We start from the raw sequence: 27,124 nt of genomic DNA, 5'->3' as shown, positions 1-27,124 counted from the left end.
GGGAGTGAGTTCATGCCCATGGGGACGCCGGTGGACAAATCCTCTGCTCTCGGGTCTCCAGTGGGACGGAGCCTCAATTGCCCACAGTGGGAACCACTCCAATAATGCCCCCCTAGGGTGGGCTTTCCCTCTTCCCTTGTTTCACCCTCCCAGCCCCCCACTCCTGTCCCTTAGGATCATCTCTCAAAATAAACCACCTCCATGCAACCCCTTACCTCAGGCTCTGCCTTGATGTTTTGGCAAGACTATGTAATAGGTTGTGTGGTGAACGTCTATCAGGAAACAGCCAGTGTCTGGTTCACCCTTTTTGTCATGTCTGCAGACGCTGACATCAACACCTCGTTACCCAGAGGTGTAGTCCTTTCAGGAAAGGTAGGAGAAGTCCTTGACTTCCCCTTGATTTACCAGTTTTCAGAAGATGTCAATTCCTGACATCCTCCCAACGGTAGTCAATGAGGTTTTATTTTTAAAGAATGCCATGAGCTCATGGATGTCCATGTATTTCATGCGCTTCATTCATTGTAGTCCTTGTTCTCGGCGCCACTCAAGCGGTCCTGTTCGTGGCCAGCAGGACCTTCCTGAGGTGGCTCGTGACTCCCAGCTTGGCATCCTCAGTAACTTCCTTGATTTCAAAAACTAGTCCAGGCTTTCAGTAAAGTTATTGATTTAATAAATATGGTATGTACATTATGGGTTTATAGCAATACTTCTAATTCAAATTCAGGACTATGGGGTTTTAATTAACTTCAGTGATCCTAAACCTGTATCTTCTTTTCCCCAAGCCAAAAATTTTCAGTTCTCAACACTACTCAGATCATTTGGTACTTGGGACATTTGAGCTGTTCTCAGTAATTGGCTATTAAAAATTTCACTGAATAGTGAAACACCTTTAGGGTATTTTGAATTTTTGCCAATGTGAGTTCAGGATATATCCCCAGAAGTAGGACTGCTAGGTCAAAGGGTAACTGCAGAAGTGATCTTGTTAGGCATTGGTAAACTCCACTTCGTAGGTGGCTGCAGCGTTCAGCACCCCACTTACAACGTGTGAGAGCGTAAGCTACGTGTCCCCCACCCCCTGCAACAGGCTGTGCCGTCAAACCTTTGGGCTTTTGTCAACTGCACATGTAAGAAAGGGTCTGTGCATTTTTTTTTTTTTTTTTTTTTTGCGGTACGCGGGCCTCTCACTGTTGTGGCCTCTCCTGTTGCGGAGCACAGGCTCCGGATGCGCAGGCTCAGCGGCCATGGCTCACGGGCCCAGCCGCTCCGCGGCATGTGGGATCTTCCCGGACCGGGACACGAACCTGTGTCCCCTACATCGGCAGACGGACTCTCAACCACTGCGCCACCAGGGAAGCCGGGTCTGTGTATATTTATTTCTACTTCTCTTGCTATAAGGGCAATGAGGGGTCTGTTTCTGTTACTCAGATGTTCTGCTTTGGCTAAGGTTGTGTCAAGGCAACACAGAAAAGGCATTTGCGGAAAAGTGAACTGGGGGTGAAAACTCATACCTAATAATTTTTTATTTTTATAAATTTATTTTATTTACTTATTTTTGGCTGCATTGGGTCTTCATTGTTGTACGTGGGTTTCCTCTAGTTGCAGCGAGTGGGGGCTACTGTGTGTTGTGGTGCGGTGGCTTCTCTTGTTGCGGAGCACGGGCTCTAGGCATGTGGGCTTCAGTAGTTGTGGCACACAGGCTCAGTAGCTGTGGCTCCCGGGCTCTAGAGCGCAGGCTCAGTAGTTGTGGCGCATGGGCTTAGCTGCACCGTGGCATGTGGGATCTTCCCAGGCCAGGGCTTGAACCCGTGTCCCCTGCATTGGCAGGCAAATTCTTAACCACTGTGCCACCAGGGAAGCCCATTTTTTTATTTTAAATTTTATTTTATTTTTTGGCTGTGTCGGGTCTTAGCTGCGGCATTTGGGGTCTTCACTGAGGCACGTGGGACCTTTCCGTTGAGGTGCAGAGGCTCTTCGTTGTGATGCGCAGGCTTTTCTCTGGTTGTAGTGTGGGGGTTTTTTTTCCTCTCTACTTAAGGCACATGGGCTCCAGGGCGTGTGGGCTCCGTAGTTTGTGGTGCACAAGCTCAGTAGTTGTGGCATGTGGGCTTAGTTGCCCCACAGCATGTGGGATCTTAGTTCCCCGACCAGGAATTGAACCCACATCCCCTGCACTGGAAGGCGGATTCTTTACCACTGGACCACTAGGGAAGTCCCTCTTTTTTTCCTAATAATTTATTTTAAAGTTAAAGTGGTCCTAGATCATAGCTCCCCAGTCACATGACAGAAGCAAATACTAATTTTTTCAGGAAGAACCCAGACATGTTAGAGAAACTCCAGAGGTAAAATTCCAAGAAATACAAACTCACAGCCAAAAATCACAGAATTCATCAGGAAACAAGGCACCATGAGTGAGTCAACAGAAAAAATTGACAGAAAAATCAGACCCACAGAGTCTTCAAACATTGATATTAGCAATCAGAGAACGTACAATAAGTTTAACATGTTAAAAAAGAAAAGAATGAGTTGAAAACGTGATAAACAAAAGTTATAAAGTCCAGCAAATTAGAAAAACAACATAGAACTTAAAGAATTGAAAATTGTAACTATGGAAATTAAACACTGAATGAGTTCAACAGCACATTTGATACAGCTGATCAGAAAATTAGTGAACTGAAAAGTGGATCTTAAGAAATTATCCAGAATGTATCAAAGACAGATAAGGAACGGGAAATACGGAAGGGCTGTTAGAAGACGGAGGGCGTCTGACGTACATTTGGTTGGGGTTTTAGAAGGAGAAGGAACAGAGATTGGAGTAAAGACAATATTTGAAAAGATAAAATCCAGATTCAAAACATTCAACAATGAGCAGGTAGGGTGATGAGTACCTTCCCCTGACATCTTAGTGGAACCACAACAGACAAAGAGGAGACAAGTAATCTTCCAAAGAACAACTTCAAACTGACACCCACCAGCCCCGACCCGTGTCTGCAGAGCTGTGCGCAGGGCTTGGCGGGGGCGGTCGCAGGCCGGCAACCGCTGCTGCCACCAGACTGGAGCCCAGAGTGGGAGCAGCCGGGCGAGATGGGCCGAGCGGGGCCTCGGGCGGGCACGGCAGCACCGGGCACCGCAGGGGGACAGCTGGCTGGTGCGTCCCCACTCCCCAGGTCCAGCCCGGGGGGCCCTGATGTCATCAAATCGGAGCTAAGCCAGCTGCCGGCCTAGGTCTGCGCTCCGCCCTCCCCGGCCCGGGTCCCTCCCAGCTCCCCAGCCCCACCCGAGGCTTCTGCTCACCTTGCCAAGCGCGGGAGCGAGGACCACAGGCATCTCCCTTGAAGCCCTGATGAGCTGCGCAAGCCAGTCACCCCCTCTGAGAAGCGGCCGCTGGAAACAAAGTCCTCACCAGTAACTGCTGCTATCTCCCTCCCCCCAACACAGAACGTCGACCAGAGACCGTTAATGATAACCATTTACTCCACGTGTTTCACAAGGACGTTGGGGGACGGGGGCTGCTCCCCACACCCCAGTCACCGCACGAGAGGGCCCTTCCCGGAATCCGCGGCTCCCCCACCGCTTCCCACATAGCCACCGGCCTCGTTCAGTCGGTCACAGGCCCGCGACATGGAGGGTGGCACGGGCCAGGGTCCTGGGGCCCCCGTGGCGGGGAGGAAAAGCCCGGCAACACCGCCACAGGGCCGCAGAGGAACCGCCGTTACTGGTGCTTATTTCTCTTCTTGGTCCGTTTAAATCCTCGTGAGGCACCTTGACCAAAACAGATGGTAGATGGTATCCTGAAATGAAAGACACCTTCACGCTAAACTGCTATGCTTTTGCTCACAAACAACCCAATTCATGCTGGCAGTCTCGTGGGCTCGCGGGGGTCTGATTCTTGCTCTGGACACTCCCTCTTCCCCCGCGAACCGTGCAGGGTGTCCGCTGGCTCTCACCCGGACTCTCCCCTCCCCGGCTGCAGCAGGCCAGCTGCTCCAAACCTGCTTCCGGTGGGAGACGCTCCCCGCCACTGACTACCTGCCGCCGACCACCTACTGCCAACCACCCACCCCGGAGAATGTGTCCGGGCTCCAGCTCAGGCTCCCTGTGACCCGCCCTCCAGGTGGCACCTGGGACTCACTCTCAGGCCAAATTCTGGGCAACTGTGCGAGGGCAGCTGAAGGACACGAGTTCATCTCCCTGTCGGTTTGAATTTATGGGCGATTTCTTCCATTTCTCCAACATTTACCCCCAAATTAGATTTGAAATCAACTTTATCCCCTATAAAAGCACAGTTAACACTAGAAACACAGCCTCGTAGCTTGTAACTCGAGCAATCACACCCTGGGTCTCTCCACCCCAGCTTAGGCCGTGGTCAAAGGGGCCAGTGCTTTGCAGTCCTGTGCTGCTGGGGCCCCAGGTCGTCCGAGGGCAGCAGGATGGTTGGCTTTCACCTCCCGCTGAAGTCAACGCTCCAACCCAGGGGCGGTTTCTCTCAGCGGGAACTGGGCCGGCCCAGAGTCAAACCCAGAATTCTCCAGGAGAAGCACAGATTCAGAACCTGCTTCAGAAAGGTGCCCGGGTACTGACCTGTGGCTGTAGGCCCGCCTCTCTCCCGCGGGTGCTGGTGGGGGCTCCACGTGTTCAGAGCAGACTTCCATGGCGTCGCCTTCCGACGGCACCCCGTCATCCCCCAGGGCTTCTGCCAACACCTGCTCAGCGGCACCGGGCATGACTGGGCTGGGGAAGACAGGTGGTGAGGACGCTCCCGGGTGTCAGTGCCTGCAGCCCCCGCTTCCCCCAGGACTGAATTCGCAAAGCTATTTTATGACTGTTTTATCAGAGAGTAATTTTCAGGCTGCCAGAATGTGGAGAAGTGAATGTTCATATGACGTAAGCCATATTCTATGAATTTAGGTATGATGGTCACACTCCGTCTTTTAAAAATAGTATTTTTATGGTGTCACACGGTAAATGACTACCAACGGTACCAAACGTCTTTCCATTACAATTACTGAGAAATTTACTAAAAGCAACCATACAATACTGAGCGTCTCCTTCTTAACACCAGTGTCTCAATCCAGCATCGTAGGGTTTTTCTCCTTCAAACGATTCCTTGGAAAGGAAGGAGCTACCTTATACTCAAGGCCTTATAAAAATCTCCCATATTGAAGTCAGTTCTCCCGATTATTCTACTGTCAACAGTAAAGTTCTCTCTGGGGACAACAATTTAGTCTGAAACGACTTCAATCAATGCAACTTTTAGATGGTGATGAAGCTTCACCTGAGGAAATCGGTTAATGAAAAGGCAAAGTAACGTAACACGCACTTACGGGCTACTCCCAGAGGTACTTCCCACAGTGCGTTCTGAACAGTAACATGTAACATGTGGCTGTGCCGTCAAGTTTGTAAACACATACTGACGGGAAAAGGGAAAAACCGACGGCCCCACGTGAGGTGAGGGGCTCACGGCCTGGGACAAATTCCCCAAGGCCCACATGAGGATGGAAGGGAGGTGATGAGCGGGGTGGAGATGAAACGTGAATGTAGAGGGGCGTGGTGGTGTTCCTGCACGCCCGGCAGACCCCAAGATGGTACCCCAGCCACTCCCAGCACAGGCCCGGGGAAGGCAGGCTCTCCCCTTCCCGTCCTCCCTGCAGCCGGCGGGGCCACACACAGAACCACCCCATCTGCTTAACCCCTCTCGGTTAAGGACTCCCGATTTGTCAGGGCTTCTGTAACCTGCAGCTAAATGTAACGTTGGCGGCAGGGATACTGAACGAGGGCATCTGCACCCTCAAAGTCTATGCACGCAAAGGCTTTCTAGGCTCGGGAGGCGGCTCCGCGGCGCACCGCCACGCACCCTCTGCTTTTCCTTGGTTTATCGAAGCGGAAGTCCGCAGGGTAGAGATGACGCATCACCAGGTGCTCCTTCCGGTCTCTGCTGGTTCTGAACTTCTCTGTGCAGCCCTCCACCAGGCACTGATACTGAAATGGAAACAGCATCACCCCACCCTGACCCCAGGGCTGCCCATCTCACCGCGCTCTGACCCCAGGCTCTGGCACCACGAGGCACACGGCTCAGGGACGAGCCCCTGTGATGCCTGCCCTTGGCCTCAGCGGGCGAGCCGTCACCCACCATGTCCTGCCGCTCGGCCAGAATCTGGAAGAGGGAGTCGTGCCACTCCAGGATGTGGGTGTCCAGCAGGTGTCCAGAAGGGAAGGCCCGCTTGCAGAAGGAGCAGACGTTTCTGTGCAGAGTGTGGTAGTGGTGCTCGTAATCCTCCAGGGCGTCGAACACCTGGCAGCAGCCGGCCACCTGACACGTGAACTCAGGTACCCTGGCAGAGGAACGCCTGGTGGGGATGCCATTCCACAGCGGACAGAACGTCGGGCTCCCTGTCACCACTCCCCTTTAAGTGGACTGATAAAGCTTCGGATTTTCTCTTGCAAGCCCAAATCCTACTTTCACAACAATTACATTTTTACAGACAAGCTAGGCGGTGGTGAGGCCAGACACGCAGGCTTCCGTGGTGGTACAGGCAGAGTAGCGGGGCGGGCACCAGGGGCGGGGCGGGCAGAGGGAGGGGCCCGGAGAGGGCAAGAAGGGCCCCTTACTGGGCCACAGCACTAACCTGGGCCTCTCGGGCGCCCCGCCCACCTGCGTGAGCACATCCTGGAGGTAGAGGTGCCGCTGCACGTCCCCTTCCTGCGGGAGACAGCGTCCTGGGTTCTGACCCGGCTCCACCCCGGGCCCCGCCCCTAGGACCCCGGCCCCACCCAGAGCCTCAGCCCCGCCCACCGGGAGTCTGCCCCCGCCCCACCCAGGCCCGGCCCACCCAGGCCCCGCCCCAAGCATTTCCCCCCGCCCCATCCAAGCCCTGCCCCCAGGGCGCCGGCTCCGCCCCCACCCACAACCGCTCTCTCCTTCCTCGGGTCACGCACCTCAAAGAAGTCGTGCTCCCGTGGGAAGCGCACCGGGCGCGGCGCGAAGCGGAAGGGCGCGGTCCTGGCCGCGGGGTCCCGCTCCACGGGTAGAGGCTCGGCCGACCCGGGTGCCCCCGCCAGGCGTGCGTGCAGCGCGGGTGGCAGCTGCATCGCCCTGAGCGCCAGCGGCGCCACGGCCTGTCGGCCACCGTCCGCCAGCCGGCCGGGGCGGGGCCGGACGTGACGTAGAGCGCCACTTCCGCCGCCGGCGGGGCTGCCCTGCGGGCTTGACGGGCTTGGCGGGCTCGGGCCGGGCGCGCCCCTGCGGTGAGTCCCGGGGCGGCTTCTATGCGGAGCTGGCCTCGCGCGTCCAGCCGATGGTTTGGGTCCCTTTCCCGGCCCCGAGCAGCACAGGCTCCTGGCTGTAGAGGCTCCCTCCCTCCCTCCTCCCTCCCGTCCTCGTTGCGATCACCCTCGGCCCCCCTCCCACACACACCCGCCTTGTCTCCCACCTGAAGGGCTACCGCGGCCTCTGGACCATCCTTGTCTCCAGACCAGTTCGCAGACTGGAGCCCGAGTGGTCTTTGGGAAATTCGCGATTTGTTGTGCCGGTCCCGCGGCCCACGGCAGCTCACACTCAATCACCGGGGTCTGTGGGCCCGTTGGTGGCGACCAGTAGGGTGAAACCCAAGGGAGCATTAAAAAGATCAGCCGAGCTGGGGAGGTGCTACCTGCAGGTGAGAGCCACAGATCTTGCAGGAATGGTTCCCCACATCCGCGTGGAACAGCAGGCTCCTTGTAGTATTAATACTTGTGATGTGGAATGTCTGCGCTTGTTTCTACCACAGATGTCAAGGTTCACGAAGATAGTTTCTAAATAAGCATTTACTTAAATGATCTTTCTTCTGAAGAGCCCTGTCCACCCACTTGTGACTGGTGGAGAGATGGCAAATGCAGTGTCCATGCCGCCTAGGTGGCCAAAGTGGTCCTCAGTCCAGCTGTTAGAGAACACCCCGCGGTCCTTGGAAACCTCGTAGAATGTGGGTAAAAGCAGTTGCCCTTGGAATGGAAGAGGCCATCAGTGGGAGAGCTCCGTGCTGTCTTTTCTGTTTGTAGTTCGCAGTGCCTCATTCAGCCGCTCTGTGACTAATTAGAAGGTGATAGTTGAGGATGCTGGCAGTGGTTCAGTTCCAGTTTTCCATTTCTCGGGTAACAGCGGGTGTTTCCAGGTGGTTGGCCACGTGTAGCAATAGCAAAGTTTGTTTCTGCTTTTCTGATAACAACAGTGCAGGCCCTTAGGTGCTATATTTAATCTCCACAACAGCTTCGTGGGCAGGGTCTAGTACTCGCCCCTTTTCAGAGAAAGCTTACAGAGGACAGGTTCCTTGTCCAGGGCCCTACAGCCTGGAAGCACCAAGTCAGGGCTCAGGCTGCCTGGGATCCCGCAGCCCAGGCCCCGTGCCCATGACTGTGGTCACCGTGAGCGCCTCCTGGTGTAAAATGTGTGCATGCTGGCGAGTTCCACACCAGCTCACACTTAACTGTTCTGCTTTCGTGTTTGGAGACACCCTGCCTCTGGCCGGTATTTGACGTTTACGTAGGTGACTGTGATATTTGTATGTGGGGAACTTGTTTTCCATCACTCAGGATTAGAGTCTCTGGATGTAGAGGTACAAATTAATATCCACTTTGTGGGCGTGTGTGCCAAACCTTCCCCACCTGCTATTAACTCATGGCTTGTCTTCACTGGAGCTGTTGACACAGCCGTTCTAAGCTTTTTAGGGTCACAGCCTTTGAGAATCTGTTGAAAGACCCTTTCCTCAGAAAAATCACATACAGAAATGACTTTGCCTGTAATTTCCAAGTCTTTTGTTGTTCATGATCCCAAATTATGAACCCTGCGTAGCCACGTTGAAACGTTTATGTGAAGCGTGTAAAGTTTGCTCGTGTTTATTTGTTGAATCTATGACTAATTGCCCGTGTTTGTCTGTCTTACTCTTAATAATAATGGCTAATTGGACCAGTCATCAGTGGGAGAACAGAAGTCCCCCTGCAGGCCACTACTGTCCCTTTGGGGACATCTGCATAGAGGTCCCCTTGCAGGCTACCACTGTCTTCTTGATGGGATCTCATTTATGGTTTTGACCATAAATGAGATCCAGTGGGGAGACCCTAGAACATCTGATGGACAGGGCAGATTGAGCTGAAGGGGAAGCCCACCCAGCTCAAGTACATAGGAGATGTGTAGCAGTCTTAGCAAAGCCCAGCCTGGGTGAGAAAAGGCAGCATCCTGGTTACCAGAGTGCACAGAGAACACACAGCTGGAGGCAGCTGGAGCTGTAGGTGTGGACCTCACAGGGGGAGCCGCAAGGGGCGGTGGCTTAGGCCTGTGCAGAGCTCCCTGTATAGATCGGGGTCCCTGGAGGGCTGGGATCACTGTATCTGCACAGCTGGGACTAGAAAGTGCTGTCTGCCACCTGAGGGGAGCAGCTCCCTGCTGGCCCAGGGCCACGTGTGGTTGGGGTCACCCAGGAGGAATGGGGGCCCGGGCCTTAGGGCCACGTCCACTCTGTGTGCACGTGCCAGCCCCCCCGAGCTGAGGAGTGAGCCTGGAACCTGGCTGGAGCTGCTGGGGCTCACCACTGATTCCCATGGGAGCTGCCCACTGAGACAGCGCCCAGTGAGAATGACAGACCCCAGCAGCGGGCGAGGAGGGCGAGTCTCCCCAGGAAGGGGCCCCACATGCTGGTCGGAGCAGGCTGTGGTGGTGTCTTCATGGGGAACCTTCAGGCCAGGATGGGCTCTGTGACAATTTGGCTTCTCAAAGACCTGACATTGGCCAATTCAATTGCTTTAAAACTTTTTAACTTATAGCCTCTTGATTTATAAAGGGCTCTCCTCTTACCTTTAGGAGAACACAGAGCCAAAATCATGAGTGAATTTCGAATTCACCACGATGTCAATGAGCTGCTCAGCCTGCTGCGAGTGCACGGAGGGGACGGGGCCGAGGTCTACATCGACCTGCTGCAGAAGAATAGGACCCCGTATGTCACAACCACTGTGTCTGCACACAGTGCCAAAGTGAGTGCCTGTCCCCGGTGCTGCACTGGGCACAAAGTTCACCTTCTGACGAGCAGCCACAGCGGTGCCGGTACGCTGGCAGACAACACTGTCAGATGCTTTTCATGGGCCACGTTCTCTGCTCCGCTCTGCTTCCGTTGGTTTCTCCCCATCACCCGTTGCACAGATGAGTAAATGAAGGCTCGGGGAGAGTGTTGGACTGGCAGCCTGACCTGGGAACCCAGACTCTCAGCCACGCCCTCCCTGTGCCCCATAAGGAGGGAGGCCCAGATGGTCCTGATTTCTGTTCACATCGTGACACAGATTCTCCTATGGGTGAAAAAGGAAGCTCCTGGCGTTAGCCACAGTGAAATCCCTTCAAAGTGGATTTTTTTAAATTCAAATAATGTAAAATTCAAAGTTATAGGTTTTCAGTAAAAGACAATTTAGAAGTCTATTTTAAAAACACATTATGAGGCTTCATTTATTTTAACAGCTTAATGATGGCACAAGGATAATTCAGAAAACTTACTGAGCAGAATAGAGAGTTTAGGATACGTAGTTATGTCCAATTTATTTTAAGGGGAGCATTTTAATCAGTGAGAAAACGTAGCCCCTGAATGTGTGTGTAATAATGATTCCAGAAGGAAAAGAGTTAAGTGCATGGAAAGAATGCATATACACTATTAGGAAAAACATAGGTGGTTATGGTCTGACCTAAGGCTTAGGAAGTATAACGTGGAAGAAACCACAGAAGAGAATATGGGTGAGTTTAACAAAGCATCCTGATGAGTTTTCTTCGTTTTAGGTTAGAGACACGTGACTATTCCATCTGCCTAACTTCACTCTTCTTTTGGGTTTAGTTTTTGCAAGGCTTTTTAAAGTTCCTAGTTATCGTCTCTAAATCATTCTGTCTGTGCTTTTGAGGTTAAAATAGCAGAATTTTCTCGTACTCCTGAGGACTTTCTGAAGAAATATGATGAGCTGAAATCTAAGAACACGAGGAACCTTGACCCCCTGGTGTACCTGCTGTCGAAGCTCACAGAGGACAGGGAGGTGGGTGCCGGGCTCGGGGGTGGCTGTGTGAGGAGGAGAGCCTCTCTGCGTCTGCGGGGATGATGGACGGCTGTCCCGCCTGGCGGCCCCCCGTTAACCACCCCGGCTTCACACCTGTAGCACTGAGGTGCACGCCCCCGAACGGAAGCAACGTGGTGGAGATGAGCACAGCGCTAGCAGCGGCCTCTGGGGCAGAGGGCCTTTGACCTTCATTGTCCAGGCCGTGCTCTTGTCTGTGCTAAACTGAGCCTGTGTTATCTGTGATACTGAGGGAAGTGCGTGCCATCTGAGGAGCCCCGGCCCAGGGCATCCAGGGCTGGTTGGCGCTTCCTTTTGCATCACGAGGCCCAGGGTCCGTTCAGCGGGGAAGCATGTGGCCGGGCGCGTGGTGGCCACCGCGCCGGGACAGATAAAGGGGCGTGGTCTCGAGCAGCAAGGGAGGCCGGTCTCGTGGAGAAAAGGCTGAGCCACTGGGAACAGGGTCTGGGATCCCGACCTGCCGTGATCTTGGGGCATGGTGCCTCGTGGCGGGCAGCGTCGGGAGAGCAGGCTGCCGCTCCAGGACGAGCGGGGCCTCTACTCTCGGCCTCCGCGTGGAGGCTGCAGCTGGGGTCAGTGGGGCGGGGCGGCAGTGCCTGGCGGAGGGCCCGAGCGTGAGGCCCGTGTGACGCCGGGGCCGTGTGCTTCCAGACCCTGCAGTATTTACAGCAGAATGCCAAGGACAGAGCGGAGCTCGTGGCCGGCGCCCCCGCCGCAGCCTCCAGGATCTCCGTGCAGGAGCTGGAGGAGCTGAGGAAGCAGCTGGGCAGCGTGGCCACGGGCCCCACGTGGCAGCAGGTACCGTGTGGCAGAGGCGTCTGGGTGTGGATTCTGGCCCGGCAGGGGCCTGGCTCTGGGACACGAGCTCCGGGCGCCGGGCGGGGGGTTCTGACTCACCGGGGGTCAGCTCCTGCTGCCTGCCTGTTCTGTAGGCTTGGCCGGTGCAAGTCCCGGCTCCCCTCACTGACGCCGGGCAATTGGTTTGAGGTGATGCTTTATCTCCCTCACCTGCCGCTCTTCTTGCCTTTGACTTTGCGTCCAGCCCTGGTCTCCTGCCGTCCTTCTGTGTTCCCACAGTCTTGCCTCTGGCTCTCGAGCCACTCAGAGCTGCCTCCTGAGGTCTGAGCTGCAGGCCGGTGTGGGTTGGACATGTCCTGTGTCCCCACCTCATGTGGTCCTTCCACCACTGCCCCCTCCTCGACGCCCCCTCGCCCCCTGCCAGTGCTCTGAAAGCTGGGCACCCGTGGGGACCACGGCTCCCTGCCCGAGCCAGAGTGGCCATCTCCCTCTGTCCCTCAGCCCCGAGGGGCTCGGGTAGGGGCGCCCCTTATCCGGCCAACTCTCACTGGGCCTTCCTTTCAGCTGGCAGCTCGGGCCTAGACCTCGTGCCACCGGGAAAAGCGGTGAGCTGTGCCCGGAGGTCCCGGGAGTGGGCCTGCTCCGTGCGAGAGCTCCAGCTTTACCTGTGGGCCCCGTGCAGTCCAGACCCTGATGAGGGGCTGGGCCCCGTCTGCCTTGTCCCCGGCCCCTTGCACTGCGATGGGCTCAGACACGTGTGTTTCCGTTCACACGTGTGCTCAGGGATCTGCTTTTTCGTACCGCGGATGTGTCGGTTTTAAGTGTTTGTACTGAAGGCGTATCTTTCTTTTTTGTTTCTAAAAACCTCCCCACCAGTCTCTGGAACTCACGAGAAAGATGCTTCGAGACAAGCAGAACAAAAAAAACTTGGGCCAGCGCCTCCCTGTCTTCCCAGCGTGGGTGTACGAAAGGCCCATGCTGCTCGGGGACTTCCTGACGGGCTCAGGCGCGAGCATGGACGCGGCTGTGCCCATCGGTAGGTGACGCACCGACTTCTGACCGCAGGGGCCTCGCCGCGGCAGGGAGGGCTGAGCCCTGTGGAGACGGCGGGCCGGTGTTGTGCCATCACCCGGGCCCTCTGCTGCCCTTGGCCATGCGGCAAGGAGCAGTGCCCGCCGGACACCGTCCTTCATGTTCCCATCCCCGGTCAGCAGTGGGTGGTGGTGTGCCAATGTCTGGGCTGGCTCTTGCCCGGCTTTCAGGAGCGCCTGCGTCCCGGGGCTCGGGCAGCCCTGGGACGGCAGGATCACCGGGTCGGCCTTCCCAACAGTGAGTCATGCCGCTGTAGATTCTGCTACACGGGTGACACGGCCTTGGCCACACCGGCCTATGTGTGTCGCATTCAGATGGACTGTGGGGCATCTGGGGACGTGGGTTTGACCACCGTCTTGCCTTCTGGCTCCCGGGGCACACGGGAAGCAGGGGCAGCAGGGAACACTCGGTGCTCACAGAGAGGCACCCGCGGAGCCCGCCTGGGGAGGGGAGTGTGGCCGCGCCCGCTCTGTGGCCATCAGAGGAGCTTGGGCCCCGGGGCCACGTCCAAGGGCGAGAAGCAGGGCAGGCGGGGGCCCCGGTCTGCAGGCCTGGAGCCTGGCATTCCCAGGGTCTGGCTGGGCAGGCAGATGAGACGCCTCGGGCTCCGCTGCACATGCGGCAGAATCTGGAGGACTTTGGAGTCTGTTCCCCGCGGTCGTGGCGTCTCCGTGTTGCGCGTGCAGGCTTGGACCAGTTAGAAGCCACGGAGGCTCCAGGCCCGCATGAGGCGCCTTCGGGGGAGGCTCGGCCAGAGCGGAGGCGGCCAGGCGCTGGCTCTCCAGGGCAGGACGCACTTACGGTTTGGACGTGCAAGGTTTCCCGTGTAGGTTTCCTGTGTGGCTGCTCGCACACAGCAGCCACGGCGGGCGGGCCTCGCACGGGGGTGGCTCCGAGGCTGCCTTGAGTGACGCCATTCCCGCGGAGAACTCTGTACGGATGGGCAGCCTGGCCCACGTCCCTTCTGCAGCCGCACCCCGTGGGCTCCGGAGGCGGGATTGACGCCCATCCCACAGGCCTCTTGTCGCCCTACTGCCCTCTGTCACCCCCTGGCCCAGTGCCTCAGGCCCTGATGCAGCCTCCACGGCCCCCTGGCCCCGTCTATGCTCAGGTGCCTTGGCCTCCCCCTGGCAGAGCCTCACCCAGGAGGGACCTGCCTCCTCAGGTGATGTGCAGCGGCCCTGTGGGACACCCCCACCACCCGCGCGGTGTCCCCCCCACCAGCCGTCCCTAGTCGTCTTGCCGTCTGAGTCCCTGTTGAGGCAGGTCCCCCCCAACCCACTTGCCCGCCACCCACCCACAGCTGGGCTGACCCTCCTCGCGCCGGCCTGCAGCTCCGTGTGCCCGCCTGGGCCAGCCCATCCACGGCCCCACGGCGTGGCGCCTCCCGCCCTCACGGGTCCTGCCCTGACCCAGGGCCTCGTCCCCAAGGTCACGAGCGCGGGCGTCTTCTAGCCGCGCGTGCAGCTCCCGTGCAGCAGCCTCTGATGGGGCCCCGAGCCTCGGGCTCAGGTCTTGCGGACGCAGGCGCTTTTCTGGACGTTTGGGCGGCACAGGTGCCGTCCTGCGCCACAGACCCCGGCCCCCAGGGACCCCTCCCCCCACCTCGTCTCGCATCCTCAGGCCGTGCTCCTGGCTCTCGCCAAATGTCCCCTTCCCGGGTGACCACATCAGTTTGAAGGAATCCGGCGTCCCCAGTGTGACCCCAGCTCTGTCCCTGACGCCGCTCTCCTGAAGTCCGGGAGAATCTGTGTGTTGAGCGTGTCTACAACGGGCTCCGACCTTCCCCAGCGTCTCTTGCTCGCTGTGTGGTGTTTGCGTCCCTCCCGCTGCGCCAGCCTGGCCCCAGCCCCACCTCCACCTGCCCTTTCAGCCTGAGGGCATTTGTCCATTCCCAACAGCTGGGGTCTCAGCATGTCCCACAGAACTTTCTGTCTCGTCCAGTGCATATACCGGCCACATGCAGCTGGTGGGCATTGGATGGCTGGCGTGGCTGAGAACTGGATTTTTGGTTTTCTTTAACTTGACCTTGGTGGCCAGTGGCCCTACACGAGGGTACAGACCTGAGCCCTGCCCTGCCCGGCCCCAGTGCTCGTCTCCGTCGTCCCAGAGCCGGCTTCGCGTGTCCGGCCTGTGGCCTGCACCCCAGTGAGTTGTAGAGACCCTGGCGGCTTGTGCAGCCTCCCATCCCAGCCCCTGCACTGTGTCCCTCAGAGCTAGGCCTCAAGCTGGCCGTGCCTCCCGAAGGTCCTGTACATAGTCTCTTGGTCCGGCTCACAGTAACGCAGCCTGCGACACTCTGCTCTACCCGCTGGCGGGGAGAGGGGTTGGGGCCTGGGTGGCGTCTGCCCCGGGGCCTGCAGCCCGAGAGCCTCAGCCGGGCCTTGGCCAGGGAGATGCCAAGGTTGGCGGTAAGCAGTGCAGAGGTCAGCAGCCCTGCACTTGGGGGTCAGGCAGCCGGACCTGCCTCCCTCAGGGGTCCTGAGGTCGTAGTCAGACCTGCCAGAGCCGTGGAGGAAAACCACCTGAAGTTCAGGGGCGGCTCTGAGTCCAGAGTGATCCGTGTGCCTGGACAGGGGGCCACTGGCTCAGACCCATCCTGCTTCCACCGGCAGGTGTGCACCCGCGGATGTGCAAGGCCAGCGGGGCTTCTGTAAGCGTGGGCGTGTGGTGCGCCCCATCCCAAGCTGCCAGGCCCCAGTTCTGGGTGCCCTGGGGCTGACACAGGCGCCCAGAGGGCGCCAGCGATCTCTTGGACGCCTCTTTCCTGGTTCTGCCTCTGGCCTAGCAGTGTCAGGAGGGTGCCGAGGGCCATCTGGGCTGAGAACCAAGAAGTGGGGAGCCGCTGGGGCTGTGAGGCATTTGGGGGGCAGCCCTGGTCCGTGGCCTGTGACTGTCCTGAGTCCATCGGGGTCAAAGGGAACCATCTCGCACTGTGAGAGAGAAATCATCAGCGTTTTAGAGCTTCAGAGGAAACCTTTTTCTCCCTGAGTGACGCAGGCTCACCCGGCTGTAGTGAGTGTCACGAGCGCGACACATGTCAGAAGCTCTGTCGTTCCCGACTTCATCCTTTTGAGTGCACGCGGGTTATGTCCGTGTGGAGGGTTTTACTTGCTTTAAGGCTCTAATAGGCCGGTCCGGGCTGTGTAATCTCAGCCTGTGGCGCCCCGACGGGATCAGCTAAGCCGAGGGATCGCCTTGGCTTTCAGGTCCACCAGCGCTGGAGGGAGTCACCCAGGGGCGGCGGAGGGGGGTCTGGGGGAGGCGAGGCCAGCTGGCGTCTGTGCCCACAGGCACACTGCCCCTGGCCGCCCAGGAGGCAGCCGTCGTGGAGGACCTGCTGTACGTGCTGGTGGGTGTGGACGGCAGGTACGTCACCGCCCAGCCCCTCACGGGGAGGCAGAGCCGCACCTTCCTCGTGGACCCCAGCCTGGACCTGTCCATCCGGGAGCTGGTGAGCAGGGTCCTCCCGGCAGCCTCCAGCTACTCCACCGTGACCAGGTAGGCACCGAGCAAAGCGCACTCAGCCCCTTGCGGGGACAGTTGCAGCCTCACTCCTGGGCCTGGAAGAGGGAGGGAGGCGTTGCCCACGGTGCCCTCTGGGGTTGGGGAAGAGGCTCCGACCATCCCTTCTGAGACACAGCTCTCACCCGCCCGGTGCTCTGGGCTGCTTTCCTTGCAGGTTCGTCGAGGAAAAGTCCTCCTTCGAGTACGGGCAGGTGAACCACGCCTTGGCGGCCGCCATGAGAACACTGGTAAAAGAGTACCTGATCCTGGTCACGCAGCTGGAGCAGCTGCAGAGGCAGGGCCTCCTGTCCCTGCAGAAGCTCTGGTTCCACATCCAGCCGGCCATGCGTACCGTGGACATCCTGGCTTCCCTGGGTGCGCGGGCCTGGCGGGAGGGACACCCTGGGCCAGGGCACTCGTCCTCCGATTCTTACTTTGTGAGGCGAAAGCCGCGCAGCTTTGTGTTTTATTAGTTTGCGGGAGGAAGACTCCGGGAGCGTCCAAAAACCACAGCTTTATAGTTGGAGTTTATCCCAAAAGGAAGGCCTGTCCCCTGAGGAGGGGCTCTAGCCCGTGGTGGCCCAGTGGCCCTCTCAGCACTGAGCGCCGTCCTCTCCCCTGGCAGCCACCTCGGTGGACAAAGGCGAGTGTGTCGGGGGGTCGACCCTGAGCCTCCTGCACGACCGCAGCTTCAGCTACACGGGCGACAGCCAGGCTCAGGAGCTGTGTCTGTACCTCACCACGGCCGCCAGCGTGCCCTACTTCGAGATCCTGGAGAAGTGGATCTACAGGGGCATCATCGACGACCCGTACAGGTAGGGGCCGCGGAGGCAGCGGGGTGAGGTGGGGGCCTGCGGGCCCTTCTCAGCTGGCGCCACGCTCGGCGCACAACGTGAAGCGCGTCAGCTCACGGAGGGTTCTATGCTGACGTGTATCTGTTGTACACGTCGGAACATTAAAAAAATGAGCCTGTTGTCTAGACATAATTTACTAACGACCCAGATGACAAAATCTAGCATGAGGGCCTGGCAAGGAAGCCCTTCCACGGTAAGCGTAGGTGGCGTCAGGGTGTCTGGCTCTGCTGGTGACAGGAACATGGGCCCCGATGGGAGTGTCGTCTTGTTGCCCGCGTTCGAGATGGAAGAACACGCGAGGTTCCCGTAGGGGGGGGGCGGGTGGAGTAAAGTGGAGTCAGCATCCTGTCCAGCTCTGCAGACCTCAGTCCCCTCTGCGCCCGGTAATGAGCACCTCGCCCCATGGGCGTCGGTGGGTGTATCTTCACTCGCGGCTGAGAATGAAGGGCGGCGAGGCTGTCCGTGGCCCCCGTGGACTCCCGTTGTTTGCGGCGGCCTGTGTGGCGAGATCTGCCCGTCACCGGCGCCCATGCCTTTCAGCGAGTTCATGGTGGAGGAGCGAGAGCTGCGCAAGGAGAAGATCCAGGAGGACTACAACGACAGGTACTGGGAGCAGCGCTACACCGTGGTGCAGCGGCAGATCCCGTCCTTCCTGCAGAAGATGGCGGGCAAGGTGCTCAGCACAGGTGACCGTGGGGGCGGGGCCTGGCGGGCTGTCTCGTGTCCCCACCTGCCCAGGGTAGGCGCCCGCAGTGCCGGCGGCGCCCGGTGGACTCACTCTGTCCCCCACCCGAGCTGGACTTGCCGTCCTTTTGTGATTCTTAAAGCTCTGTGGCCACTGAAAGGAAGACTGTTTTCTGCTCCCAGCGCTTCTGACCGCAGGTGTGCGGGTTTCCGCACAACAGCCAGTTCTCCGCTCCCCGTGGACACCAGCTGGGTGTTCCCCCATTTAACTCAGTTCTGGCACTATGTGCCATGGTCAGTGCAGGCCCCACAGGGTCAGGGCTCCGTCCCTCGAGGCTGCCCCCACCAGGCGCCGGTCACAAGTGTCGGGTCCCCAGGCCACTGCACTCCTTGCAGTGTGGCCATGAATCGGGTTCCCACCACCCCCTCCTCAGGTTCGATGTTTGCCATGACAGCTCCCAGACTCAGGAAAACGCTTGACTTAACTAGATCGCTGGTCTGTTACAGAGGATGTTGTAAAGGATGCAGATGAGCAGCCCGATGAGGGGGTCCATGGGGCAGGTGTGGAAGGGTCCCGAGCACGGGAGAGTCTGTCCCCGTGGAGCTGGGGTGTGCCGGGCACCACCCTCCTGGCAGGTGGACACGTTCACCAGCCCAGAAGCTCTCCAAACCCCTTCCCGCAGGGTTTCCCTGCAGGTTCCGGGACAGGGCACGGCTGATCGGCTCGCGGGCTGTTGGGAATTAACTCAGCCTCCAGCCCCTCCCCCCGCCCCAGATGTCGGGATGGGGCTGAGGGTTTCACTCTCCCATCATGTGGTTGGTTCCTCCGGCTGCCAGCCCCCATCCTGAAGCTCTGTAGGGATGGCCAGGAGTCACCTTGCGAGTGTAAACTCAGGTGTGGGTGAAAGGGGCTTGTGAACCACCAAATCCCAAGGGTTGTAGGAGCTCAGTGCCAGGAACCAAGAACAAAGACCAGAGGTATGTGTCTTATTTCTCAGTATCACAGGCTAGCACAGGAAAAGCAGTAAAGGACACGTGCCCCGCTGGGCTGGCAGGGTTTTTAGTCATCTCCTTGCGGTCAGGAACGTGACTGAGAGACACATGTGGGATGAGTTACCTGGAGACATGCTCCAGCCAGGGCCTCACACTTTGGTTCTGAGATCGGGGCTGGGAGGTGGTGTAGCATCTGGTTCCCGTGAGGCTCTCTGAGGTTATTCCTGTGCCCTTGATGAGGCAAGTGCAGGTATGAAGTCACAGGAGGTTGCAGCCCTTTGTGGCGACAGCTGTGCTGCTCTGCTCTGGGCGAGGGGTTAGGGACTGTGCTCAGCTGGTTGGTTCTCTTGCCCGCCTCTGGCCGGCACTGGGGCTGCGATGTCTGGGGTTCAGGCCTGTGAGTTATCACGTATACAGCAAGCATGGTAATCTGACTGTTTCCATCCCTTTCCAGGAAAATATCTGAATGTGGTCAGAGAGTGTGGCCGTGACGTCACCTGCCCTGTGGCCAAAGAGGTCATCTACACGCTGAAGGAGCGCGCGTACGTGGAGCAGATCGAGAAGGCCTTCAGCTACGCCAGCAAGGTGCTGCTGGACTTCCTCACGGAGGAGAAGGAGCTCGTGGCCCGCCTGAGGTGCGCCCGCCCCCAGGGGCCGACAGAGGGCTGTGTGTGCCCACGTCCCCTCGTCTGCGGTGGCACAGCTCCCTCCTTGCGGCCGCCAGCCCCCTCCTTGGCCCCCTGCCCTCCCAGGGACCTGTCTGCGGTCCCCAGTGCCTTTCTGGCAGCATGTCCTGCACAGTGCTGTGACCCCACTGTTCATTTCAGCACATTTGGAGCTGACCCCTGCTCCCCCCGTAAATGTATTTCTTGGCGTGGGCACCCGTGGACTCGGGGCACCTGTGGGCATGGGAACCTCCTCCCAGTCTCCGCCCAGCTCCCCCCATCACCCCTCGTAGGGAGCACTCTGCGGGTCTGGGCCATCCTCGTGTCCACGGCCTCTCACCTCTCCTGCCCGCAGGTCCATCAAGCGCTACTTCCTGATGGACCAGGGCGACTTTTTCGTGCACTTCATGGACCTCACGGAGGAGGAGCTGAAGAAGCCGGTGGACGACATCACGCCCACCCGTCTGGAGGCGCTGCTGGAGCTGGCCCTGCGCATGAGCACCGCCAACACCGACCCCTTCAAAGACGACCTCAAGGTGAGCAGGCACCTCCCAGGGACCTTGGAGAGAGAAACAGCAGAAGCCAGCCCTTGAGGAGTGCTTTTCCTGCCTCGGTTGAAATGCTCACAGGGTCTTCCTTGGCTCTGTTAGGGACATGTCTCGGGGTCGTGGTATGTGAGCCTCTCCATGGGCTGCTGAACTGGGGGGTCGGGGTCTCTGGGGGACTCTGCATCCGTTTCTGGCAGGGATGTTGGCTTTAGTCTTCTGTAGCATCTCTGGCCTCGTACACTGATCTGGAAGGGTTCCTGCTTCCGGATTTCTGGAAGAGTTTCGAGAGGGTTGGTATCAGCTCTTCCTGGAGTGTTTGGTAGAATTCACCAGTGAAGCTTTCTTTGTTGTGAAGGTTTCGTTGTTTCTTCCGTCTCCTCTCCGGTTACAGGTCTGTTCCAATTTTCTGTTTCTTCTTGAGTCAGTTTTGGTAGTTTGTGTGTGCTTAGGAATTTGTGTAGGAATTAGTTCTCATAATCCTGTTTATTTCTGTAAGGTTGACGGTAATGTCCCCACTTCCATTTGTGATTTTAGTAATATGAGTCTTCTGTCTTTTTTTTAGTCAAACATAACTAAAAGCTTATCAAGTTTGCTGATCTTTCAGAGAGCTAACTTGGTTTCATCCATTTTCTCTGTTGTTTCTCTGTTCTGTGTTTTGTTTATTTCTTCTCTAATCTTCGTTATCTTCCTCTTTCTGCTGACTTCGGGTTTAGTTTTCTGTTTTTTTAGTTTCTTAAGTTGTAAAGTTAGATTGTTGACTTGAGATTGTTCTCTTTTTCTTTGCGGTACGCGGGCCTCTCACTGCTGTGGCCTCTCCCGTTGCGCAGCGCAGGCTCCGGACGCACAGGCTCAGCGGCCATGGCTCACGGGCCCAGCCGCTCCGCGGCATGTGGGATCCTCCCAGACCGGGGCACGAACCCGTGTCCCCTGCCTCGGCAGGCAGACTCTCAACCACTGCGCCACCAGGGAAGCCCTAGATTGTTCTTTTTTAACGTGGGCATCTGCTGCTGTGAGTTTCTTTCTGAGCTCTGCTTTTACTGCATCCCATCAGTTTTGGTTATAGTGTTTTCATTTCCCTTGGTATCAAGATGTTTTTGAATTTCTCTTGTGATTCTTCCTTGACCCATTTGTTTTTAAGAGCATATTTTATTTTCACTATTTGTGAATTTTCTCACTTTATCCTCTTACTGATTTCTAACTTCATCCTGTTGTAATCAGAGGGCGTGGCATGATATCAGTTTTGTTAACCTTACTGAGTCTTGCTTTGTGGCCTCACACGTGGTCTGTCCTGGGGAGTGTTCTGTGTGCACTAGCTGCTTGGGGCCGTGTCCCATGGGGGGCAGTCAGCTCACTGTGCTCACGTCCCGTCTCTGACCTGCCTGGTCGTCTCTGTTGCTGACAGCAGGGTGTCAGGCCTCCCACTGTCATCGTAGACCCTTCTCAGTTCTGGCAGCTCGCTCTTCATGTGTTTTGGGGTCTCTTGTGAGGTATTGGAGTGTTCTTGTAGGATAAGATCTGGGAAGTCAGATTCTTGGGTCAAAGCACACGGCCAGCGCTCCACTGGACTGACATCTCTGATGCTCAGTCCCCGGGCCTGGGCTGCCCGCTGAGTCGGCCGCGGCCCTGGTGGGAGGGAGCACAGCCATTCAGGGTCCACTTCTGCAGCAGGTGACGTGAGTTCTCATCTGTGGATTCCTGTTCATTCCTTCATCCTTCCTTGTTTGTCTTTCATTGTGGTTCTGTCATTCTCTATCCTCCCAGTTTCTTATCAGTTTACAGGAATTGTCCCACGTCTCTGGCACATAGGTGGCACCGTGTAAGGGTGTGAATGAGGCAGTGTGTGGACCACATTCCCTGCCCAGAACCGCTGTGCCGTCCTCACCATGTGCTCCCTCCGCCTGGCCTGTGCAGGTGGTGGAGAAGGGCTGAGTCTCGCAGGATTCAGGGTTTCTCACTTGCCCTTGTTTCTCCTTGATACCATCAGGGATGCTTTTAAAGTAATTTCTCTGTACCCTTCTTTTTCTGTTTTGACTCAAAGCAGTTTTGTTTTTTAATTAAGGTGTATCAGTAGATGTTTGGTGTTTTAAGCCAGCCTCCCAGACTTAGAATCCATGTCTGGAGGAGATTCCTCGGCCCTGGACTCGCTTTTCCATTTCGTGATGTAGGGGCGGGGTGGGGTTGGGACCTGATGCTTTTTTGTTTCTCTTTCCCCAGATCGACCTGATGCCTCACGACCTCATCACCCAGCTTCTGCGTGTCCTCGCCATTGAGACCAAGCAGGAGAAGGCGATGGTCCACGCTGACCCCACCGAACTCACGCTGAGCGGCCTGGAGGCCTTCTCCTTCGACTACGTGGTGAAGTGGCCCCTGTCTCTGATCATTAACAGGTAAGCATCAGGCTCTCGCGCCTGCTTAGGCCACTGGGGGTTACTGGCTGCTCAGGTCACGCTCCGCCCCGTGAGCCTCGCCTTTGACGTCTGGTGCCGGCAACAACCCCCAGGCGTCCGTCGGAATCCGCTTTGTTCCTTCTTCGCAGGAAAGCCCTGACCCGCTATCAGATGCTCTTCAGACACATGTTCTACTGCAAGCACGTGGAACGGCAGCTCTGCAACGTCTGGATCAGCAACAAGACTGCCAAGCAGTACTCCCTGCACTCGGCCAAGTGGTACGTCCTCCGGGGCTCCTGTGCAGCAGGGTGGTTCCTCTCCACACCCCGAAAACGGAGACCCAGGAGCTGGCCTGTGCAGCCTCCACGTCTCTGATGTTCCATGCTACCGTTAGACTGTGGGATGGTGGGGCGTGTCTGAGCCAGAGCCCTTCGTGGACCTCCGGCTCCTCCAGGGTTGGGAGCGCCTGCAGGCCCAGGGGTGCTCGGCACTTCGCGAGTGCTGGGGGCCCGCGGGCGCCCTGTGTATCTGACGCCTTCGCCTGGCGCAGGTTCGCGGGCGCTTTCACCCTGCGGCAGCGGATGCTCAACTTCGTCCAGAACATCCAGTACTACATGATGTTTGAGGTGCTGGAGCCGACCTGGCACGTCCTGGAGAAGAGCCTGAGATCTGTGAGTTTAGCCCGGCTGGTCACGACGCCTGGTCAGAGGTCAGGGAGGCGGAGGTGGGGCACGGACCCGACAGCTCCCCCGATGGCTCCCCCGACGCCGCCAGAGCCGTGTTAGCAGTGGAGGGCAGGGCACGCAGGACCGCGTGGCCCAGGCTCAGGCTGCCAGAAGAGTGTGCAGTTCCTTCGGAGCCTCGGCTCTGGGTCAGCGCCCCATCCAGGCCCATCCCAGGGCCGCTGGGGGCCGTCAGCCAAAAAGTTCATGTCACCAAATTCTAGGAGCAGAAAGTGCAAGCGGGCAGTGTTTCCTCCTTGTTTTCTGTCTTTAAGAACGAAAGCCTTGGACCTTTTGGGGCACATTCAGTGTGTCCTTTTAGCGATATTTTGAAGTTTTCCCCCAAAAGACCACAGGATTGTTTAAAACATGGAAACAACACAGAGCGTACAAAGCAGCCCAGTCAGGGCCTCGGTGCGGTCGTCTCAGCAGAGCGGCTCTGACAGTGTCTCCCGCCCAGGCCTCCAACATCGATGACGTGCTGGGACACCACACCAGCTTCCTGGACAGCTGCCTGAAGGACTGCATGCTGACCAACCCCGAACTGCTGCGTGTCTTCTCCAAGCTCATGTCCGTGTGCGTCATGTTCACCAACTGCATGCAGGTGCGCCCCCGGGGCTCTGGGCGGCGGCGCCAGTCCTGCAGACCGTCCCAGCCCCGCGGGGGCTGCGCTTCCTCGAGTGGGCTGCTCGTGGCTGATGCGCATTTCCTCCCGACCCCCAGAGGTTCACGCAGAGCATGAAACTGGATAGCGAGCTGGGCCACCCGACACTGGAGCACGGCACGATGCGGGGGCCGCCCACGGAGGCCGAGCGGGCCGAGGAGCGTGCCCGCAAGGAGCTTGCCCGCAAGGTGGGTGGGTGGCCAAGCGGGCGTCCCCGAGGCCCTCCTTTGTCCCGCTGGGATTGGACACAGCATTAGGGTCACAGCGCTGCTACAGCCCGCCATTCCTGTCTTCCCTTTGGTTGATAAAAAGGCTCTTAAATGTATGTTCCAAATACAAGCCGCGGAGAATCTCCCTTCCCGACTTCCCACAGTGAGGCTGCGTCGTTCAGGGGGTGTGTGGTAAGCCCGAGCCATGGGGATACCCGCAGGGGCCTGCGGTCACTGCGATTAAAGTCTGTCCGTAACCGGAAGGGCCAGGTGGTTCGGCGGGTGCAGGTGTGTGTCCTGTAGGGTGGGGTGCGGCGGGGCAGGGTGAGCCCGGGCAGGCACTCCCAGGTCCCCCACTTGCTGAGCGGCGGTCAAGAGAAAACAGTGTCAGCTGGAAGATCTGAGCCACACGCGGAAACCCTGAGGTTCACGTCCTTCCTGGCTCCGTGTGGTGGGGCCGCAGGGCCGGCTGCCTGGAGCGTCTCTAGGTCCTGCCATCTCAGGGGTTTTCACAGTGCCTAACGTTTTACCTTTCTTCACGTGAAGAATTGCCGAGACACATTTTTCTATTTAAAAAAGAAGAGAGAAGGGGGTTGAGCTGCTGGCGGGCGGCCGAGTCACGACAGCCATGTCTTGCAGTGCCTGGCCGAGCACGTGGATGCTCCGCAGCTGGCCTCCAGCTTCGAGGCCACCATCAGTAAGTTCGATAAGAATTTCTCAGCCCACCTGCTCGACCTCCTGGCCCGGCTGAGCATCTACAGCACCAGCGACTGCGAGCATGGCATGGCCAGCGTCATCTCCAGGTGGGTGCACCGGCCCCCGCCGGCGCCCTGCCCCGCCACGCCCTCCCACCGGCGCACGCGCCCTCCCGCCACTCGGCGCAGGTGTGACTGAGGCCGCGTGTGTTCAGCCGAGGCTCCCTTGGCCTCCGTGTGCCGCCGCTGGCCGCTTGCTGGAGGAGTGGCCTCTGGGCGTTCACGTGTGCGGGTGTTCGTGTGCATGCTCACCTGCGTGCCCGTGTTGACTGGTATACGTCAGGCCGCCCCATCAGCCCTCTCCCCGTTTCTCTGTGTTCCGAGGGCCAGGCCTGGGTCAGCTGCACTGGCCGCTGTGCCCCAAGCCAGGACCCAGGACACTGGAAGGGCCCTTTGGCCCCAGCCGCGGGCCGTCGCACTGTCTCCAGGTGAGCAGTGAGGAGGCGCTGCCTTCCCGCTGGCGGCTGGTCAGGAGACCCCGGGGAACGCATGGAAGGTCAGGGCCGCGCTCGCCCAGCCTGCCGCGCCTCGAGGGCCACGTTGGTGCCCCCCTGGGGTCCACCTCCCGTGACCCTGGGAGCGGCGAGCGTGCAGGGCTGACGCGAGCAGGAGTCCGCGGAATCTGGGGGGCCGTGGGGAGGACCGTGCATCAGCGAGGACGGGTGCGCGGGGCCCGAGGGCCGGTCGGTGGGGCCTGCAGACCTGGGGCTGGCGTTTTCCTGCTCCTCAGAGGGGGCGTGGCGGGCCTGCTCCCTTCGGGGGCGGGTTCAGGTGAGGAGGGGGCTGTCCCTGCCCTGGGAAGCCTCCTGTTGGGTAGCCTCCGGCTCAGCCAAACATTGGGCTGCCCTGTTCTGCCCACAGGCATTCCAATGTCCTGGGCTCCGGGGTTCAGAGAGCCCCAGTGTCCAGGGGCTGGAGACGTTTGTCTCACTTCACCCGTGTCTTTTTTTTTTTTTGTGGCTGCGTTGGGTCCTCGTTGCTACGTGCGGGCTTTTTCTAGTTGCGGCGAGCAGGGGCTACTCTTCATTGCGGTGTGCGGGCTTCTCATCGCGGTGGCTTCTCTTGTTGTGGAGCACGGGCTCTAGGCACGCGGGCTTCAGTAGTTGTGGCACACGGGCTTCAGTAGTTGTGGCTCGCGGGCTCTAGACCGCAGGCTCAGTAGTTGTGGTGCACGGGCTCAGTAGTTGTGGCTCGCGGGCTCTAGAGCACAGGCTCAGTAGTTGTGGCACACGGGCTTAGTTGCTCCACGGCATGTGGGATCTTCCCAGGCCAGGGCTCAAACCCATGTCCCCTGCATTGGCAGGCGGATTCTTAACCACTGTGCCACCAGGGAAGCCCTCACCTGTGTCTTTAAGCTTTATTCTCAGTATCGCCTGGGTCCTGTATGTGTGTCTGAGTGCACGTGTGCTGGAGACTTGAGTGCCTCCCATGCCCTTCACCGTGGGGTGGTAAGGGGATCGCCAGTGTGGCCACGGAGGCATCTGCAGGGACCCTGCCCACTTCCCTTGCAGGCTCGACTTCAACGGCTTCTACACAGAGCGGCTGGAGCGCCTGTCTGCAGAGAGGAGCCAGAAGGCGGCCCCCCCAGTGCCCAACCCGCGGGGGCCCCCAGCTCCAGCGCCCAGGGTCGCTGTCACTGCGCAGTGAGGCCAGCCGCTCCTGCCACAGCTGAAGGCTCAGGTGGATGAGTTCAGAGGTTTCTCACCACATGTTTCCAGAACGCTTGTGCTGTGTGTGTCCTGTTTAAACATAAAGTTGAATTGTCTGCACTCAGCTCCTCTTGTTTCTTGGGGCTCGTGCACTCAGACCAGAGAGGGTCTGCTTGTCTGCGCGCTTTCCTGAAGCGAGCAGAGTCCCTTTAAAGAGTTTTTTGGTTTCAAGTCAGACAAAGTGAGAACACATGGCCTCTGAACAACATCAGGACAGTCACCAAGGTGCCAGGTGGGGGCGAGGTCTGGGCCTGATGTCCACACCTGTCCCTGTGAAGTGGGGCTGGGCTCCCTGGGGTCAGCAGGAACCCCTCACGGCAGGCAGGGCATTGCTCCAGGCAGCAGGGGGCAGCACAGCCCCTTGTCCCGAGGCTGGAGCAGCTTGGGGGGGTGAGTCACCGACACGCCCACTGAGGATGGAAGAGCTGCCTGGGGCGGCGGCTGAGGCTGTGGCCTCTGTCCTGTTA

The 27,124-nt window shown here is 58.4% G+C and overlaps 2 protein-coding genes across 9 annotated transcripts; one reads left to right on the top strand and one right to left on the bottom strand.

Moving 5' to 3' along the window:
* Positions 1-3,448: 3,448 nt before the first annotated feature.
* On the bottom strand, positions 3,449-7,148 carry ZNF511 (zinc finger protein 511). Of its 4 annotated transcripts, none has more exons than XM_027113043.1 (7): positions 6,934-7,148; positions 6,624-6,697; positions 6,128-6,329; positions 5,852-5,976; positions 4,579-4,728; positions 4,130-4,188; positions 3,449-3,788 (listed from the first exon to the last, which is right to left on the bottom strand). In XM_027113043.1, exons 1-7 carry the CDS (start codon positions 7,084-7,086, stop codon positions 3,604-3,606), a joined length of 948 nt encoding a protein of 315 aa, XP_026968844.1. In that variant the 5' UTR covers positions 7,087-7,148; the 3' UTR covers positions 3,449-3,603. The 4 variants fall into 4 exon arrangements, with proteins under 4 accessions (XP_026968844.1, XP_026968845.1, XP_026968846.1 ...); XM_027113044.1 differs by having other exon boundaries at positions 3,449-3,759; XM_027113045.1 differs by lacking the exon at positions 4,130-4,188.
* On the top strand, positions 7,130-26,721 carry TUBGCP2 (tubulin gamma complex component 2). Of its 5 annotated transcripts, XM_027113042.1 has the most exons (21): positions 7,138-7,242; positions 9,827-9,996; positions 10,903-11,031; positions 11,722-11,868; positions 12,745-12,904; positions 14,195-14,204; positions 14,862-14,898; positions 15,880-15,895; positions 16,230-16,461; positions 16,643-16,842; positions 17,093-17,282; positions 17,862-18,007; positions 19,453-19,633; positions 20,019-20,199; positions 22,426-22,598; positions 22,748-22,876; positions 23,149-23,269; positions 23,781-23,924; positions 24,044-24,172; positions 24,833-24,996; positions 26,460-26,721. In XM_027113042.1, exons 2-21 carry the CDS (start codon positions 9,847-9,849, stop codon positions 26,593-26,595), a joined length of 2,775 nt encoding a protein of 924 aa, XP_026968843.1. In that variant the 5' UTR covers positions 7,138-7,242; positions 9,827-9,846; the 3' UTR covers positions 26,596-26,721. The 5 variants fall into 5 exon arrangements, with proteins under 5 accessions (XP_026968840.1, XP_026968843.1, XP_026968842.1 ...); XM_027113039.1 differs by lacking the exons at positions 14,195-14,204; positions 14,862-14,898; positions 15,880-15,895 and adding an exon at positions 7,434-7,652 and having other exon boundaries at positions 7,130-7,242; positions 16,254-16,461; positions 26,460-26,595; XM_027113041.1 differs by lacking the exons at positions 14,195-14,204; positions 14,862-14,898; positions 15,880-15,895 and having other exon boundaries at positions 10,936-11,031; positions 16,254-16,461; positions 26,460-26,595.
* Positions 26,722-27,124: the final 403 nt, after the last annotated feature.

This window comes from Aethalodelphis obliquidens, unplaced genomic scaffold (assembly GCF_003676395.1).
Source record: "Aethalodelphis obliquidens isolate GAN/ISIS:26980383/991018 unplaced genomic scaffold, ASM367639v1 scaffold11, whole genome shotgun sequence".
Classification (NCBI taxonomy): domain Eukaryota; kingdom Metazoa; phylum Chordata; class Mammalia; order Artiodactyla; family Delphinidae; genus Aethalodelphis; species Aethalodelphis obliquidens.
Note: the sequence above shows the minus strand (reverse complement) of the source record. Positions and strands in the feature narration are given on the sequence as shown.